The 13,362-nt window shown below is 35.2% G+C and overlaps 3 protein-coding genes across 3 annotated transcripts; 2 read left to right on the top strand and 1 right to left on the bottom strand.

Moving 5' to 3' along the window:
• The first annotated feature begins 2,838 nt into the window (after window positions 1-2,838).
• Window positions 2,839-3,608, top strand: LOC134833183 (vacuolar protein sorting-associated protein 29). Its single transcript, XM_063847420.1, has 2 exons — window positions 2,839-3,015; window positions 3,087-3,608. Exons 1-2 carry the CDS (start codon window positions 2,904-2,906, stop codon window positions 3,527-3,529), a joined length of 555 nt encoding a protein of 184 aa, XP_063703490.1. The 5' UTR covers window positions 2,839-2,903; the 3' UTR covers window positions 3,530-3,608.
• On the bottom strand, window positions 3,491-12,005 carry LOC134833162 (transcription elongation factor SPT6-like). Its single transcript, XM_063847395.1, has 9 exons — window positions 11,856-12,005; window positions 11,564-11,726; window positions 11,232-11,507; window positions 11,060-11,173; window positions 9,784-10,191; window positions 5,908-9,730; window positions 5,343-5,513; window positions 4,968-5,280; window positions 3,491-4,269 (listed from the first exon to the last, which is right to left on the bottom strand). The coding sequence occupies exons 2-9, from the start codon at window positions 11,597-11,599 to the stop codon at window positions 3,777-3,779; spliced, it is 5,634 nt and encodes a 1,877-aa protein (XP_063703465.1). The 5' UTR covers window positions 11,600-11,726; window positions 11,856-12,005; the 3' UTR covers window positions 3,491-3,776.
• Window positions 12,006-12,012: 7 nt separating this feature from the next.
• On the top strand, window positions 12,013-13,099 carry LOC134833178 (smad nuclear-interacting protein 1-like). Its single transcript, XM_063847414.1, has 2 exons — window positions 12,013-12,304; window positions 12,362-13,099. The coding sequence occupies exons 1-2, from the start codon at window positions 12,114-12,116 to the stop codon at window positions 13,047-13,049; spliced, it is 879 nt and encodes a 292-aa protein (XP_063703484.1). The 5' UTR covers window positions 12,013-12,113; the 3' UTR covers window positions 13,050-13,099.
• The last annotated feature ends 263 nt before the right edge of the window (window positions 13,100-13,362 follow it).

Below are 13,362 nucleotides of genomic sequence, written 5' to 3'. Positions count from 1 at the left end.
AAAAATAAATTTATAGGAGCCCAAAAACAAATTTACGTATTTTGACAAATTCTATGTGCAACACTGTTGCATGTGAAAATTGCAATATCATAAAATTTGATAATTTTAGCTTTGTACTTATCGTACAGGGTCAAATTTACATTCGTTTGAAAGATATGATTCAGAGCTACAAATTACAATAGGTCCAAATACCTTTTGCGCAAAAATAAATTTATAGGAGCCCAAAAACAAATTTACGTATTTTGACAAATTCTATGTGCGACACTGTTGCATGTGAAAATTGCAATATCATAAAATTTGATATTTTTAGCTTTGTACTTATCGTACAGGGTCAAATTTACATTCGTTTGAAAGATATGATTCAGAGCTACAAATTACAATAGGTCCAAATACCTTTTGCGCAAAAATAAATTTATAGGAGCCCAAAAACAAATTTACGTATTTTGACAATTTCTATGTGCGACACTGTTGCATGTGAAAATTGCAATATCATAAAATATGATAATTTTAGCTTTGTACTTATCGTACAGGGTCAAATTTACATTCGTTTGAAAGATATGATTCAGAGCTACAAATTACAATAGGTCCAAATACCTTTTGCGCAAAAATAAATTTATAGGAGCCCAAAAACAAATTTACGTATTTTGACAAATTCTATGTGCAACACTGTTGCATGTGAAAATTGCAATATCATAAAATTTGATAATTTTAGCTTTGTACTTATCGTACAGGGTCAAATTTACATTCGTTTGAAAGATATGATTCAGAGCTACAAATTACAATAGGTCCAAATACCTTTTGCGCAAAAATAAATTTATAGGAGCCCAAAAACAAATTTACGTATTTTGACAAATTCTATGTGCGACACTGTTGCATGTGAAAATTGCAATATCATAAAATTTGATATTTTTAGCTTTGTACTTATCGTACAGGGTCAAATTTACATTCGTTTGAAAGATATGATTCAGAGCTACAAATTACAATAGGTCCAAATACCTTTTGCGCAAAAATAAATTTATAGGAGCCCAAAAACAAATTTACGTATTTTGACAAATTCTATGTGCGACACTGTTGCATGTGAAAATTGCAATATCATAAAATTTGATAATTTTAGCTTTGTACTTATCGTACAGGGTCAAATTTACATTCGTTTGAAAGATATGATTCAGAGCTACAAATTACAATAGGTCCAAATACCTTTTGCGCAAAAATAAATTTATAGGAGCCCAAAAACAAATTTACGTATTTTGACAAATTCTATGTGCGACACTGTTGCATGTGAAAATTGCAATATCATAAAATTTGATAATTTTAGCTTTGTACTTATCGTACAGGGTCAAATTTACATTCGTTTGAAAGATATGATTCAGAGCTACAAATTACAATAGGTCCAAATACCTTTTGCGCAAAAATAAATTTATAGGAGCCCAAAAACAAATTTACGTATTTTGACAAGCACTGTTGCATGTGAAAATTGCAATATCATAAAATTTGATAATTTTAGCTTTGTACTTATTGTAGACAGTCAAATTTACATTCGTTTGAAAGATATGATTCAGAGCTACAAATTACAATAGGTCCAAATACCTTTTGCGCAAAAATAAATTTATAGGAGCCCAAAAACAAATTTACGTATTTTGACAAGCACTGTTGCATGTGAAAATTGCAATATCATAAAATTTGATAATTTTAGCTTTGTACTTATCGTACAGGGTCAAATTTACATTCGTTTGAAAGATATGATTCAGAGCTACAAATTACAATAGGTCCAAATACCTTTTGCGCAAAAATAAATTTATAGGAGCCCAAAAACAAATTTACGTATTTTGACAAATTCTATGTGCGACACTGTTGCATGTGAAAATTGCAATATCATAAAATTTGATAATTTTAGCTTTGTACTTATCGTACAGGGTCAAATTTACATTCGTTTGAAAGATATGATTCAGAGCTACAAATTACAATAGGTCCAAATACCTTTTGCGCAAAAATAAATTTATAGGAGCCCAAAAACAAATTTACGTATTTTGACAAATTCTATGTGCGACACTGTTGCATGTGAAAATTGCAATATCATAAAATTTGATATTTTTAGCTTTGTACTTATCGTACAGGGTCAAATTTACATTCGTTTGAAAGATATGATTCAGAGCTACAAATTACAATAGGTCCAAATACCTTTTGCGCAAAAATAAATTTATAGGAGCCCAAAAACAAATTTACGTATTTTGACAAATTCTATGTGCAACACTGTTGCATGTGAAAATTGCAATATCATAAAATTTGATATTTTTAGCTTTGTACTTATTGTAGACAGGCAAATTTACATTCGTTTGAAAGAAAGCTACAAATGCTCTGAATTTTTGCAAAAATAAATTTACAGGAGCCCAAAAACAAATTTACGTATTTTGACAAATTCTATGTGCACAAAAAATTGCAATATCATATTTGATAATTTTAGCTCTCGTAAATACAAATTACAATAGCGCGCAAAAAATAATTTACAGGAGCCCAGAAACAAATTTACGTATTTTTTACGTATTTTATACCTATCATAAAATTTGATATTTTGAGCATTGTACTTATTGTAGACAGTCAAATTTACATAATAAAAAATTTGTTATTACCTTGACCGTTTTTATTTTTTTTTCGAAAAACGGTCAAGGAAAAAAAAAATTTTTATTTCTTCAAAAATCAAGAAGATTTTTATGGAAATCATCTTTAAAATGAATATTTAGTCAATTTTAGGCTTAAAACTGGTCAAAAAATGCCTTCGAAAAATATCAGGAAGTAACATGAAACATTTTTGAAAATTGTATTTGCCTTACTTGTATTCGACGGAAGACAGTAAAACAAAATTTGATTGATTTCATTGTTTTTGATCGAATTTCCCGAGAAAAATCATGTTAGTGCTCGTCTTGGGAGACCTTCACATTCCTCATCGGTGTGGCAATCTACCGCTAAAGTTCAAAAAACTCCTTGTGCCTGGGCGGATTCATCACATCCTCGTAACTGGTGAGAAATTCAGAATTGCCAAATTAATTAAAATCCTCCCATTAGTCACTTTTTCATTAAAAAATTATCAGGAAATCTCTGCACCAAAGAGTCCCACGACTATTTGAAGACCTTGGCATCCGACGTGCACATCGTTCGTGGCGATTTCGACGATAACCCGAGTTATCCGGAACAGAAAGTCGTCACAGTCGGGCAATTTCGCATCGGTTTAGTTCACGGTCATCAAGTAATTCCATGGGGAGACCCGGATTCGTTGGCAATAATTCAGCGACAATTGGATGTCGATATTCTCATTAGTGGGCATACGCACAAATTCGAGGCGTACGAGCACGAAAATAAGTTTTACATCAATCCGGGATCCGCTACGGGCGCTTATAATCCCGTCGCCGATCCGAGCAACATTATTCCGTCGTTCGTGCTGATGGATATTCAGAGTTCGACAGTTGTTACGTACGTTTATCAGTTAGTGGGAGACGAAGTCAAGGTTGAACGGATCGAATACAAGAAGAGCTAAGCATTTTTTCGTGACATTTAATCAAATTTCTTACATTAATCGCAATAAAAATGAAAAAAAGTTTATGTATTCTCATTAATTATTTATATTTTTTTGATGTTTTGTTCAAATAACTTAAAAAAAGAGACAATATCAGTGACAAGATGTCTTATCAACTACGAGCAATGCGAAAAAAATGAAAAAGTTCAACAAAAAAAGTCAAATAATTGATAAAATCATATCAAACTACAGTCTACGGGTCAGCAAATTAGTCCTCGTCCCACAACGGGGTCTGATCTCCGCTCATTGTCATCGATTTGGGCGACGTATTTGTCTTTGGCGTGCTCACACTATGCACCGCGGGACTCTTTGCCGGCGTCAAATCGTCATCCCAATTCTCGTCGGCGTCGTTGCGACTCTTGCTGCTGCTCTGATAGTCGTTTCGCGGTGTCGATCCGGAATTTGCACGACTCGGGGCGGGTACCTCGTTGTCCCAATTGTCGTCGTCATCGCGATTTGACTGCTGCGACGTGGCTGGCGGATTGTAATCGTTGCGCGAATTGTTACTGAAGCGACTTGGGCGATTTCCTCTGTCGTTGCGATCGAAGCGAGAGCCTCCCCGATTTCCGCCGCCGCCGCGATCATTGCGTCGGAATCCAGAATCGTAGCGATCTTTTGGTCCGCCAGCTGCTGCATGGGCGCCGTAGCCTGTTGGGCGATTGTCGTAACGATTTCCGGAGCCGGGACGAGACATGCCTCCGCTGAAATTGAAAAGGAAAATTTTTATTTTTGGATTTTTTATCAGAAAAAAATTTTTTTGAAAAAAAAATTTTAAGTAGAATTTTAGAAAAAAAAATTATTTTTGTTATCAGAAAATTTTAAATTGAACCTTAAAAAAAAATTTTAGAAAAAAAAATTTCTTTTTTTTTATTTTCTTAAATGTGATTTAATCAAAAATTAAATATTTTTTTTAATTTTTTGTAATTTTTTTTTTTTTTTTATTTGACACTTGATTCATTTTTACAAAAAAAAAAAAAAAAAAAAAAAAAATAAATTCGAAAATTTTATAAGGAAAAATCGAAAATGACTTTTATAATATTTTTTTTAAAGAACTTTAAAAATATTTTCAATTTTTGAAAATTTTTGTTTTGGAAATCGTATGAATTTTTTTTCTTTAAAATTTTTTTTAAGCTCAAAAACCAAAATAAATCCGTATTTTTTTACGTATTTTCATATTTTTTAAATTTTCAATCCAAGAAACAAATTTTTATGATTTTTTTTAAATTTTTTAATTTTAAATGCTCTGACATTTATTTTGAATAATTAAAAAAAATTAAATTATTTGAAAAAAAATCATTTTATATGAAAAAGTATTTTAAATATTTTTTTTAACTTGAAAAAAATTCAGAATTTTTCAAAAATTTCGTTCAATTCACTTTTAAAAATTTTTAAAACTTACCCTCTTGGTGCATTATTGTATCCTCGCCCATCATACTCCTTTTGCGGCGCTCCAAACGATCTTTGCCCGCCCATTTGACTGCGAGAACCTGCGCCCCATGCTTCCGAAGCACGTTCCCAACTCGAATTTTCCGCAGCTTGAGCATATCCTCGACTGTGCGACGACGGAGACTGTTGATAGGGCGATGCGCCAACGCGTTGTGCCGACAACGGTAGTCCCGGATGCAAGAAAGGACTTTTTTGTCCGAGACTTGGCGTCGTTTGACCATAACGGGGCGTCTGCGATGCATGAGGAGTTGCATAAGGAGTCATATCTGAAAAAAATTTTAGAAAAAAATTAAGAAAAAATTTTTAAAAAATTAGGAAAAAAGCTTACTTATATACGGAGTTTGCCCACTCGGAGTGTATGGGGTGTTAATTGTGTAGGAGCTTTGACCGCCATGCGTGCCTGGAGTGTATTGGTTTTGTGGTGTCGTATTTGTGACCTGAGATAACGAATGTAACATGCTCGATGGCATATTTTGAGCTACCTTACGGATTGCGTCGTCTGAAAAAAATTGAAAAAAAATGTTTAAAATTTAAATTAATTTTTTAATAAAAAATTTAAATTAATTATTTAGAAATTTAAATTAATTATTTAAAAATTTAAATTAATTATTTAAAAATTTTGATTATTAAAAATTTTTAAATTAATTATTTAAAAATTTAAATTAATTATTTAGAAATTTAAATTAATTATTTAAAAATTTAAATTTAAAAATTTAAATTAATTAAAAAATTTAAATTAATTATTTAAAAATTTAAATTGATTATTTAAAAATTCTAATTAATTATTTAAAAATTTAAATTGAATATTTAAAAATTTAAATTGATTATTTAAAAATTTTAATTATTTATTTAAAAATTTAAATTAATTTAAAAAAAAAATAGAAAAAACTCACTATTGATGGAACTATTGCCCACAGTATAAGGCGATCGCAAGCTGAGCGACGTCGAACCGCCTCGTGGCGTATTTGTATGCGGCGTTGCTGCCGGCAGGGGATCCTTATAATGCTCTTTGAACCATTTCAGCAACGTATTAATCGAATCAAATATTTGTTGTCGATACCTGAATCCATCGGGCGTCACCGTAATATATTCATGTCGTGTCCTTGTCCTCGGCAGATACGACAAAAGGAATTTTCCGGGGTAATTTTTCGATACACTAATAAAATAATGGATTTTGTTGGGATTTTTTCGCTTTTCCTCGCGCAACGCTTCCTCCGCCTTGTCTTTCATGCCGCCTTGCGTGTCCAAATAATACTTGTACGACAACAAATCACGCGCATAACCCGCCATCGGATTAATATGTCGCGCGATAATTTCATCCAAATCCTCAAATTCCTCACTTCCGATCCACAAAGAGCGTCCCAAGCTAAATGCATTCTCCTTGCCTTCCTCACGAACATCGATATGTTGATAAACGTCATCTGCTACTTTCCACGTAACGGTCAAATGATCCGATCCCTTACTCGACGGACGAATAATTACTTCGCCCTGCTCCTTGGTTGCCATAATTTTAAGTGCTTCCGCGTACGATTTGTTCATAAAAGCTGAATGGGCAATCACTCGTTTCACATACATTTGACGATCTTTTTGCTTTTTCGAGTCTTCTTCGCGCTTCAGGTCACGATCTTCGGCTGCCTGATCGTAATACTGATCCTTCCTCGGGCGCCATTCATTATTGCGATCGGCCAAATCGGAACTTTTTGACGTGCAATCGACACTAAAACGCTCCACGTCGATTTTTATGATGCGCACATGAATGGCTTGACCCATTTTGACCCGTTCCTCGGGGTTTTTGACATGCGAATCGGACAAATTTTTGATGTGAATGTATCCGTTCAAGCCGTTATCGAGTCGTACCTTGACGCCTGTCGCTTGTCCCGCACAATCTCCGGAGTCGAAATGATGCCAAACCTCCGAAAGTTCGTGGAAATCATTTTTCAGGCAGAACGGACATTGCCACAATCCCGTTTCTTCATTCCTTACCGGCGTTACATTCTCGAATTGATCTGCTTGGGGCTTTTTATGACTTATTCCGCATACAGTGACAAGCACAAGTTTGCCGACGTAGAACGTTTCGGGCGTTTCTTTTGTCAAAACATCGAAAATCTCCTCCGAATTTAGTGGTTGGTACGGCACACGAAGGTCCTTATAGCGCGAATTGAGTTCCGCACGAATGTCATAGAGCGTAATGCTCTTATTTCCGAAGCCTTGACGCTCGAGTTCCTCAGCAAACGCATCCAAATCCAAATCTTTCAACCTCTCGGGTGCTTCGAGGATTTCCTCGAGCGCTCCAGCAGGATTTGCATCTTCATCATCATACTCCAACGCATCCACAGCCATTTTTCTTGCCCATTCATACGTTTCCGGGTGTACTCGAGACCCATCCAGCACTTCAACATAAGCCTCGGTACTGTCCCCGAGTGAATTTGTGTCGATTTTGATGAAACCCGAACAATTAATGAACACTTTTGGGCCCATATGACACGCCGTGACCAGCTGCGTTCGATTTTCCAACCGCTGATTCGTCTGTTTGAGCACTTTTATCAACGCCTGTCCCTTTCGCGGACCCAAACCGCAAATAAATTGCACCAAATTTTGCGTTAAAGGGTTCTGAACTGCCAAATTAACGTCAACCCCGATCTCGTTCGTGCGATTTATGAATTCCAAATACAAATTTTCCAAAAGTTCTTCCTTATTGAGCTGTTCCTGCAACGTGTGATACCGCAAACAGAGAATTTCCTCATCCGAGGTGCAAAGTTGGGAATATTCGACGAGCGGATCTTGCAATTTTCGAGCCAACGACACGGCTTGACGTAGTAGGGGCGGATATTCGCGAAAATCTGACGTGCCTTTGTTCGAATTAGCGTAAATTTTGGCCAACTCGTTGTCCACGATTTCTACATTTATCTCCGGGAACTGCTCGTCTTCAGTTAATTTCTTCACGCATTCCCTCAGATCTTGTTGAATCATGATTGCTTCGCGTGATTCGCCTCCAACCACGATTACATGAGGTTTTTTGCTGCGGATGAAGTCTGTGAGGGAATCCAAGTCATTTTGTTTTAGCTCTCGTTCGTCCTCGCGATGAGCATTTTTTCGTTTTAAGATATGCGGAACCCTTAAATAATCCGTGATATCTCCATCTGGCGCCGAAATCGCACAAAAAGCGGCTTGGGAGTAATCCGGTACATAAGCGACACCCATGACACGAACTCCTTTCGATGTATCCCAATCATATTCGTCTTCGTCTTGAAAATTAACGGAATACGGGGCAATTTTTATCCAGTTGTACAGTTTTTTGCAACACGCTTTCAGTACAAATTCCTTTGCTTCGTTGAGTAAAATCGCATGAAGCTCCTTCCGTAAATCCGGTAAAACCATCTTTGTGAGAGCCAATTCGACACATTCCGCTCGTAATGCGTTCCAATCTTGCACACTTTTGGCGAATTCATCACGACTGTAGAGAGATTTTGCTTCTTCGAGGAAACTTTGGGAGTTGCTGGTGTCAATTCTTTCATGGATCGTCATCGTGAGCAATTTATCGTTTTCAGCAATGTGCAATTTTAGGAATTGGTCGCCTGTGAGTTCGCGTACCGGTTTGTTCAGCAAATATTTCATCGTGTAACAATTGTGATTTTCGTCAATTTCCTTCATTCCCTTCTTTGTGGGGGTCACGGACAGTTTTGCGCGCTCAAAATACGTTTCGCGAAGCACTTTTCGTAACAAAGGTTCTCTCGAGAGTTGTCTCGCAACCATAAATTTCGCTGCGTCGAGGACTTCTTCGACCGTACCGAATTTCGGTGAAATATATTGCTTCGCTACTTCCGTCGGATCGAGTTGTTCTTGGTCAACTTCGTGTCTCTGATAACTATCGCGCAAATTTTCGGCGTAATGTTCCGGGCGCAAACCGAATTTTTTCGCCAACGAAGCTAATCCGGCTTTGCGACACATGGAATAAGGTCCAGAATCCATTTTTATCTTCAGTTGGTCCAAATCTTCGGTGTCGGCGATGCCTTCGTCGTCAGATTGGATTGGCGGAGGCGGTTCAGCACCTTCTTCCAAGTTTTCCAGCTCCTTACGACGCGCGGCGATTTTTTCCAACTTTTTACGTTCCTTTTCCTTGCGACGCCACGCTTCGCGCATGTTCGGGATTTCGTGCGCGTGATACAGCAGAAAGTGATTATGGATGTCCTTGAGCTCTTCGGGTGTTTGGGCGCAATAAACGTTGTCAATGTCGTCGTCTTTGATGACAAGAACGTCATCCGGGATGGGGGCATCGGGATTTGCCATCAATTTGTCCGTTTGGTATTCTTGCATTTTCTTGAAAAGTTCGACTAGGCGACGTTTTCGCGTGAAAAGTTGACACCAGCGGGCGTCCCATTTGTAAACTTTCCATAAATCGGTGATATTTAGCTCGGGTTGCACGTATTCTTTGCGGTAAAAAGCGATAAAAGGAACCTCGAGTTGTTGGTTTCGCATGAAATCCAGTGCTTGCTTGATTTTCGGGATTGTTGAAAGAGGTTTCTTCGTTTGTTGATTTGTATCCCACGAATCGTTGTTCTGCTGTCGCTTTTCCGCTTGCTGCGAAATTGGCGGCTTGCAAAATGCCTGTTTGTAAATCCAATCTGCCTCTTCGTCGAGTTCGTTGGAGCCTTCAGGCACTGCTGTTATGGGTACTTCGCGCAATTGCATCCGTTCGGGGATGTCAGTTTTACGAATCTAAAAAAAAATTTATATGAAAAATTATTTTTTAAAAAAATATTTTTTTTTACCTCATTATCCAAGTCAGTAAAGTGCCCGCGTTTCAATTCGCTCGGTTCGTAAATGTCAAAAATGGATTTTTTATTGATGCGTTTCCGAGCTGCTTTTTTTGGGCGTTTTTCGCGCTCTTCTCCGTCCTCTTCGTACTCGTCGGGTTCCGATTCGTCCTCATATTCTTCCTCGTCGTCGTATTTTTCGAATTCTTCAAAGTCGAAATCCACGCCGAAAATGTCCTGACCTTCTTGCAAGGAGGCATCCGTGAACATGGGACGCTTTTTCTTCTTCTTTTTCTCAGTTAAGGGGACTCCGTCGTCGTCGACGATGAAATCATCGGCATCGGATTCTTCTTCGCCTGAGTCGTCGAGGTTTTCCAAGTTTTCAACTGGGCGATGGCTTCGTTCGGATTGACGTTCTTCCTCCTAAAAAATTAAAAAAAATAATTAATTTAAAAATTATTAAAATAAAATTCAAAATTAAAATTAAATTAATTTTAAAATTATTTTTTAATGAAAAATTAGGAATTGTTTTCTATAAAATTTAATTTTTGTCTTAAATTAAATTAATTAATTTCTATAAAAGTATAAAATAAATTAAATTTTGTTTTTGAAAACTTGAAATTTTTTTTAATTTTTTTTTTATTTGAAAACTTAATTTTTTTTTTTAAAAATTTTTTTGTTATAAATTTTTTTTTGAAAATTAAAGAAACATTTTTGAAAAATTTTTTTTTTATTTAATTTTTTTTTTTATAATTTAAAATTTTTTTTTATAAAAATTAAAAATTTTTAAAAATAAAATTTAATTTTTTTTTTTGAAATTTAATTTTTTTTTTAAAAATTTTTTTTTTTAAATTTTTTTTTTTTTATTTTAAAAATTTTTTTTTTTTTAATTTAAAATTTTTTGAAAAATTAAAATTTTTAAAAATTAAAATTTTTTTTTTTCTTTAAATTTAATTTTTTTTCTAAAATTGAACTTTTTTTTTTTTTTAATTTTTTTAATTTTTTTTTTATTATTTTTAAATTTTTTTGTTTTTTTAAATTTAAATTTTGATAGAAAAAAAATTTTAAAAAATTAAATTTTTATAAAAATTATTTTTTTAAATCAAAATTTTTTTTAGAAAAAATAATTTTTTTAAAAATTTAAATTTTTCAAAAAAATTTGAATATTATGAAGAAAGCAAATGACTTTTTAAAAAAACTACCTCTGGCTCCTATTTTTCATGTGAATGAAAGCATGAATGAATGAAAAAAGCGATTAATTCAAGTCAAATCCCAAATTTTTTTAACTTACATCATCAGATCCTTGGAAAAGTTGATCCGCAATGACTTCTCGATTCAAACTCTCATCAGCTTCTTCTTGATCACTCTCTTCATCTTGGATTTTTCGAAGACGTTTGAACCGTTTCTACAAAAATTTACCAAATTAACTTCAAATTTTTAATTTTTTCAATAAAAAATCTTACTCTTTGAACTTTTACACCCAAATTTTCCTCAATAAGATCGTAATCCTCGTCTTCCAATCGATCATCTAGTTCATCCTCGTCATCGCTCTTCTTCCGTTTACTCGGACCTTCGTCAGAATCTTCTCCGGAATCCTCTTCCTCGATGGGATTATCGTCAATAAGATCCTTAACTTCTTCCCCATCGTCTTCGTCTTCCTCCTCCGAGCTGTCGACCATTTGTTTCATCTTTTTGAGCTTCTTGCGTTCTTGCGGTTCCAAGTCTTCCTCCTCGGATTGCTAAAAAAAGACGTTTTTTCATCGAAAATTCAAGAAAATTAGCGAAAAACACTCACATCGCTTTCTTCTGCCTCTGAATCTAAGAAATCCATCGTGTGTGGTTCTGTGTGAGTTATACGAGTGGCAAAGAAAAACTACTTTTTCGCGAAAAATCGAAGATTTCCGTGACTAAAAGTTATTAAAAATAACTAATACGATGGTAGCTGATGCAGAAAAGTCCTGAAAAAGGTAAAAAATTAACTTTAGATGAGAGCGGCATCAAAATTTCACAAGACGTAATACACGCTATGCGAGGGACATTTTAAAAAAATCGATTTTTTCGTAAAATTTCATGTTTCCAACATTTACCTGACTTTACTTCCGTAATCCGGAGCTTTCTGCACAGTTTTCCACTATTTTTGGGGTTAAAAAAGGACTTTTTCCAGGATTTTTACTGCTTAAATTAGGAGCGTTCCTGATTTTTTGTTTTGACAGATGATTTCGTGATGACGTTTAATGACAAGCTGTCAACGTTCTGTCAAGTTTTCGAAAAAAAAAGTTTCCTGTAAACAAAACAAAAACGTTTGAAGACATTTTGGAGCATTTTTACGGGAAAATTTACGAAAAATGGGCAAACATCGACATCGTTCACGCTCCCCGGAAGACCATCGAGACTCGAGAAGTCACCAAAGTCGAAAATATAAACGAGAACGTTCGCATTCGAGATCTCCGGAAAGGCGCCACAGACGAGATGAAGTAAAATCTTCAAAATGGGACGACTCGCCCGACAGAAATCGCAATCGAGATCATCGAAGGCAGTAAGTTTTTTGAATTTTTTTAAAAAATTTCTTAAAAAAAATATTTTTTTCTTGTAGTGAGCCTTCTGGATCCCGCAATTATGACAGAGATCGTGAAGCAAATCGCGATCGGAAGATGGATCATCACCGGAGACGCAGAAGAAACGACGACGATGACGGCAACTATGAATGGGGAAAACGCGACGACCGCCAAAAAGATGAATCTCCCGAAAAGGAAAAGGAAAAACCCAATTTTGGCTTATCGGGAAAGCTCGCCGAAGACACGAACAAAGTTAATGGCGTTGTTATTAAATACGCAGAGCCGCCAGAAGCGCGAATTCCGAAGAAACGTTGGCGACTTTATCCGTTCAAAGGGGAACAATCGCTGCCCACGTTGTACATTCATCGCCAAAGTTGCTACTTAATTGGACGAGATCGCAAAATTTGTGACATTCCCGTGGATCATCCGTCGTGTTCGAAGCAACATGCCGCATTGCAATACAGATTAATGCCGTATGAGAGAAATGATGGCACTGAAGGTAAACGCGTTATTCCGTACATCATCGATTTGGAGTCAGCGAACGGCACTTTTTTGAATAACAAGCCAATTGAGGCGAAGAAATATCACCAACTGATGGAAAAAGATGTCCTCAAATTCGGTTTCAGTACACGGGAGTACGTAATTTTGACGGAAAATGCAAAAGATGATGAGGATGACTTTGCTGCCGGGTCTCCGGGGGTCGAAGTGAAACAGGAACGGGACTAAAATAGGTTTCAAAATTTAATTTTTTCGTTCGTAGACAATAAAAATGCTCAAATAAATTTATTTTTTTTTTATTCATTCACGACGATGAAAATTTTATTTTCGAAAAAAAATTCGAACTTTTCATCATCTTCGAAACCTGAATTTTTTTTCAAAAATTTAAATTTTTTTATTCGAGAAGAGACAAATATTTTTTTTTTCAAAAATTAAAAATTTTTAATTCGAAAAGAGAAAATTTTTTATTCGAGAAGAGAATATTTATTTTCGAAAACTGAAAATTTTTTTTCGAGAAGAGACAAAATTTTTTTTTTTTTTT

Source organism: Culicoides brevitarsis, chromosome 3, assembly GCF_036172545.1.
Source record: "Culicoides brevitarsis isolate CSIRO-B50_1 chromosome 3, AGI_CSIRO_Cbre_v1, whole genome shotgun sequence".
NCBI lineage: Eukaryota > Metazoa > Arthropoda > Insecta > Diptera > Ceratopogonidae > Culicoides > Culicoides brevitarsis.
This window is presented reverse-complemented; position numbering and strand designations above follow the sequence as displayed.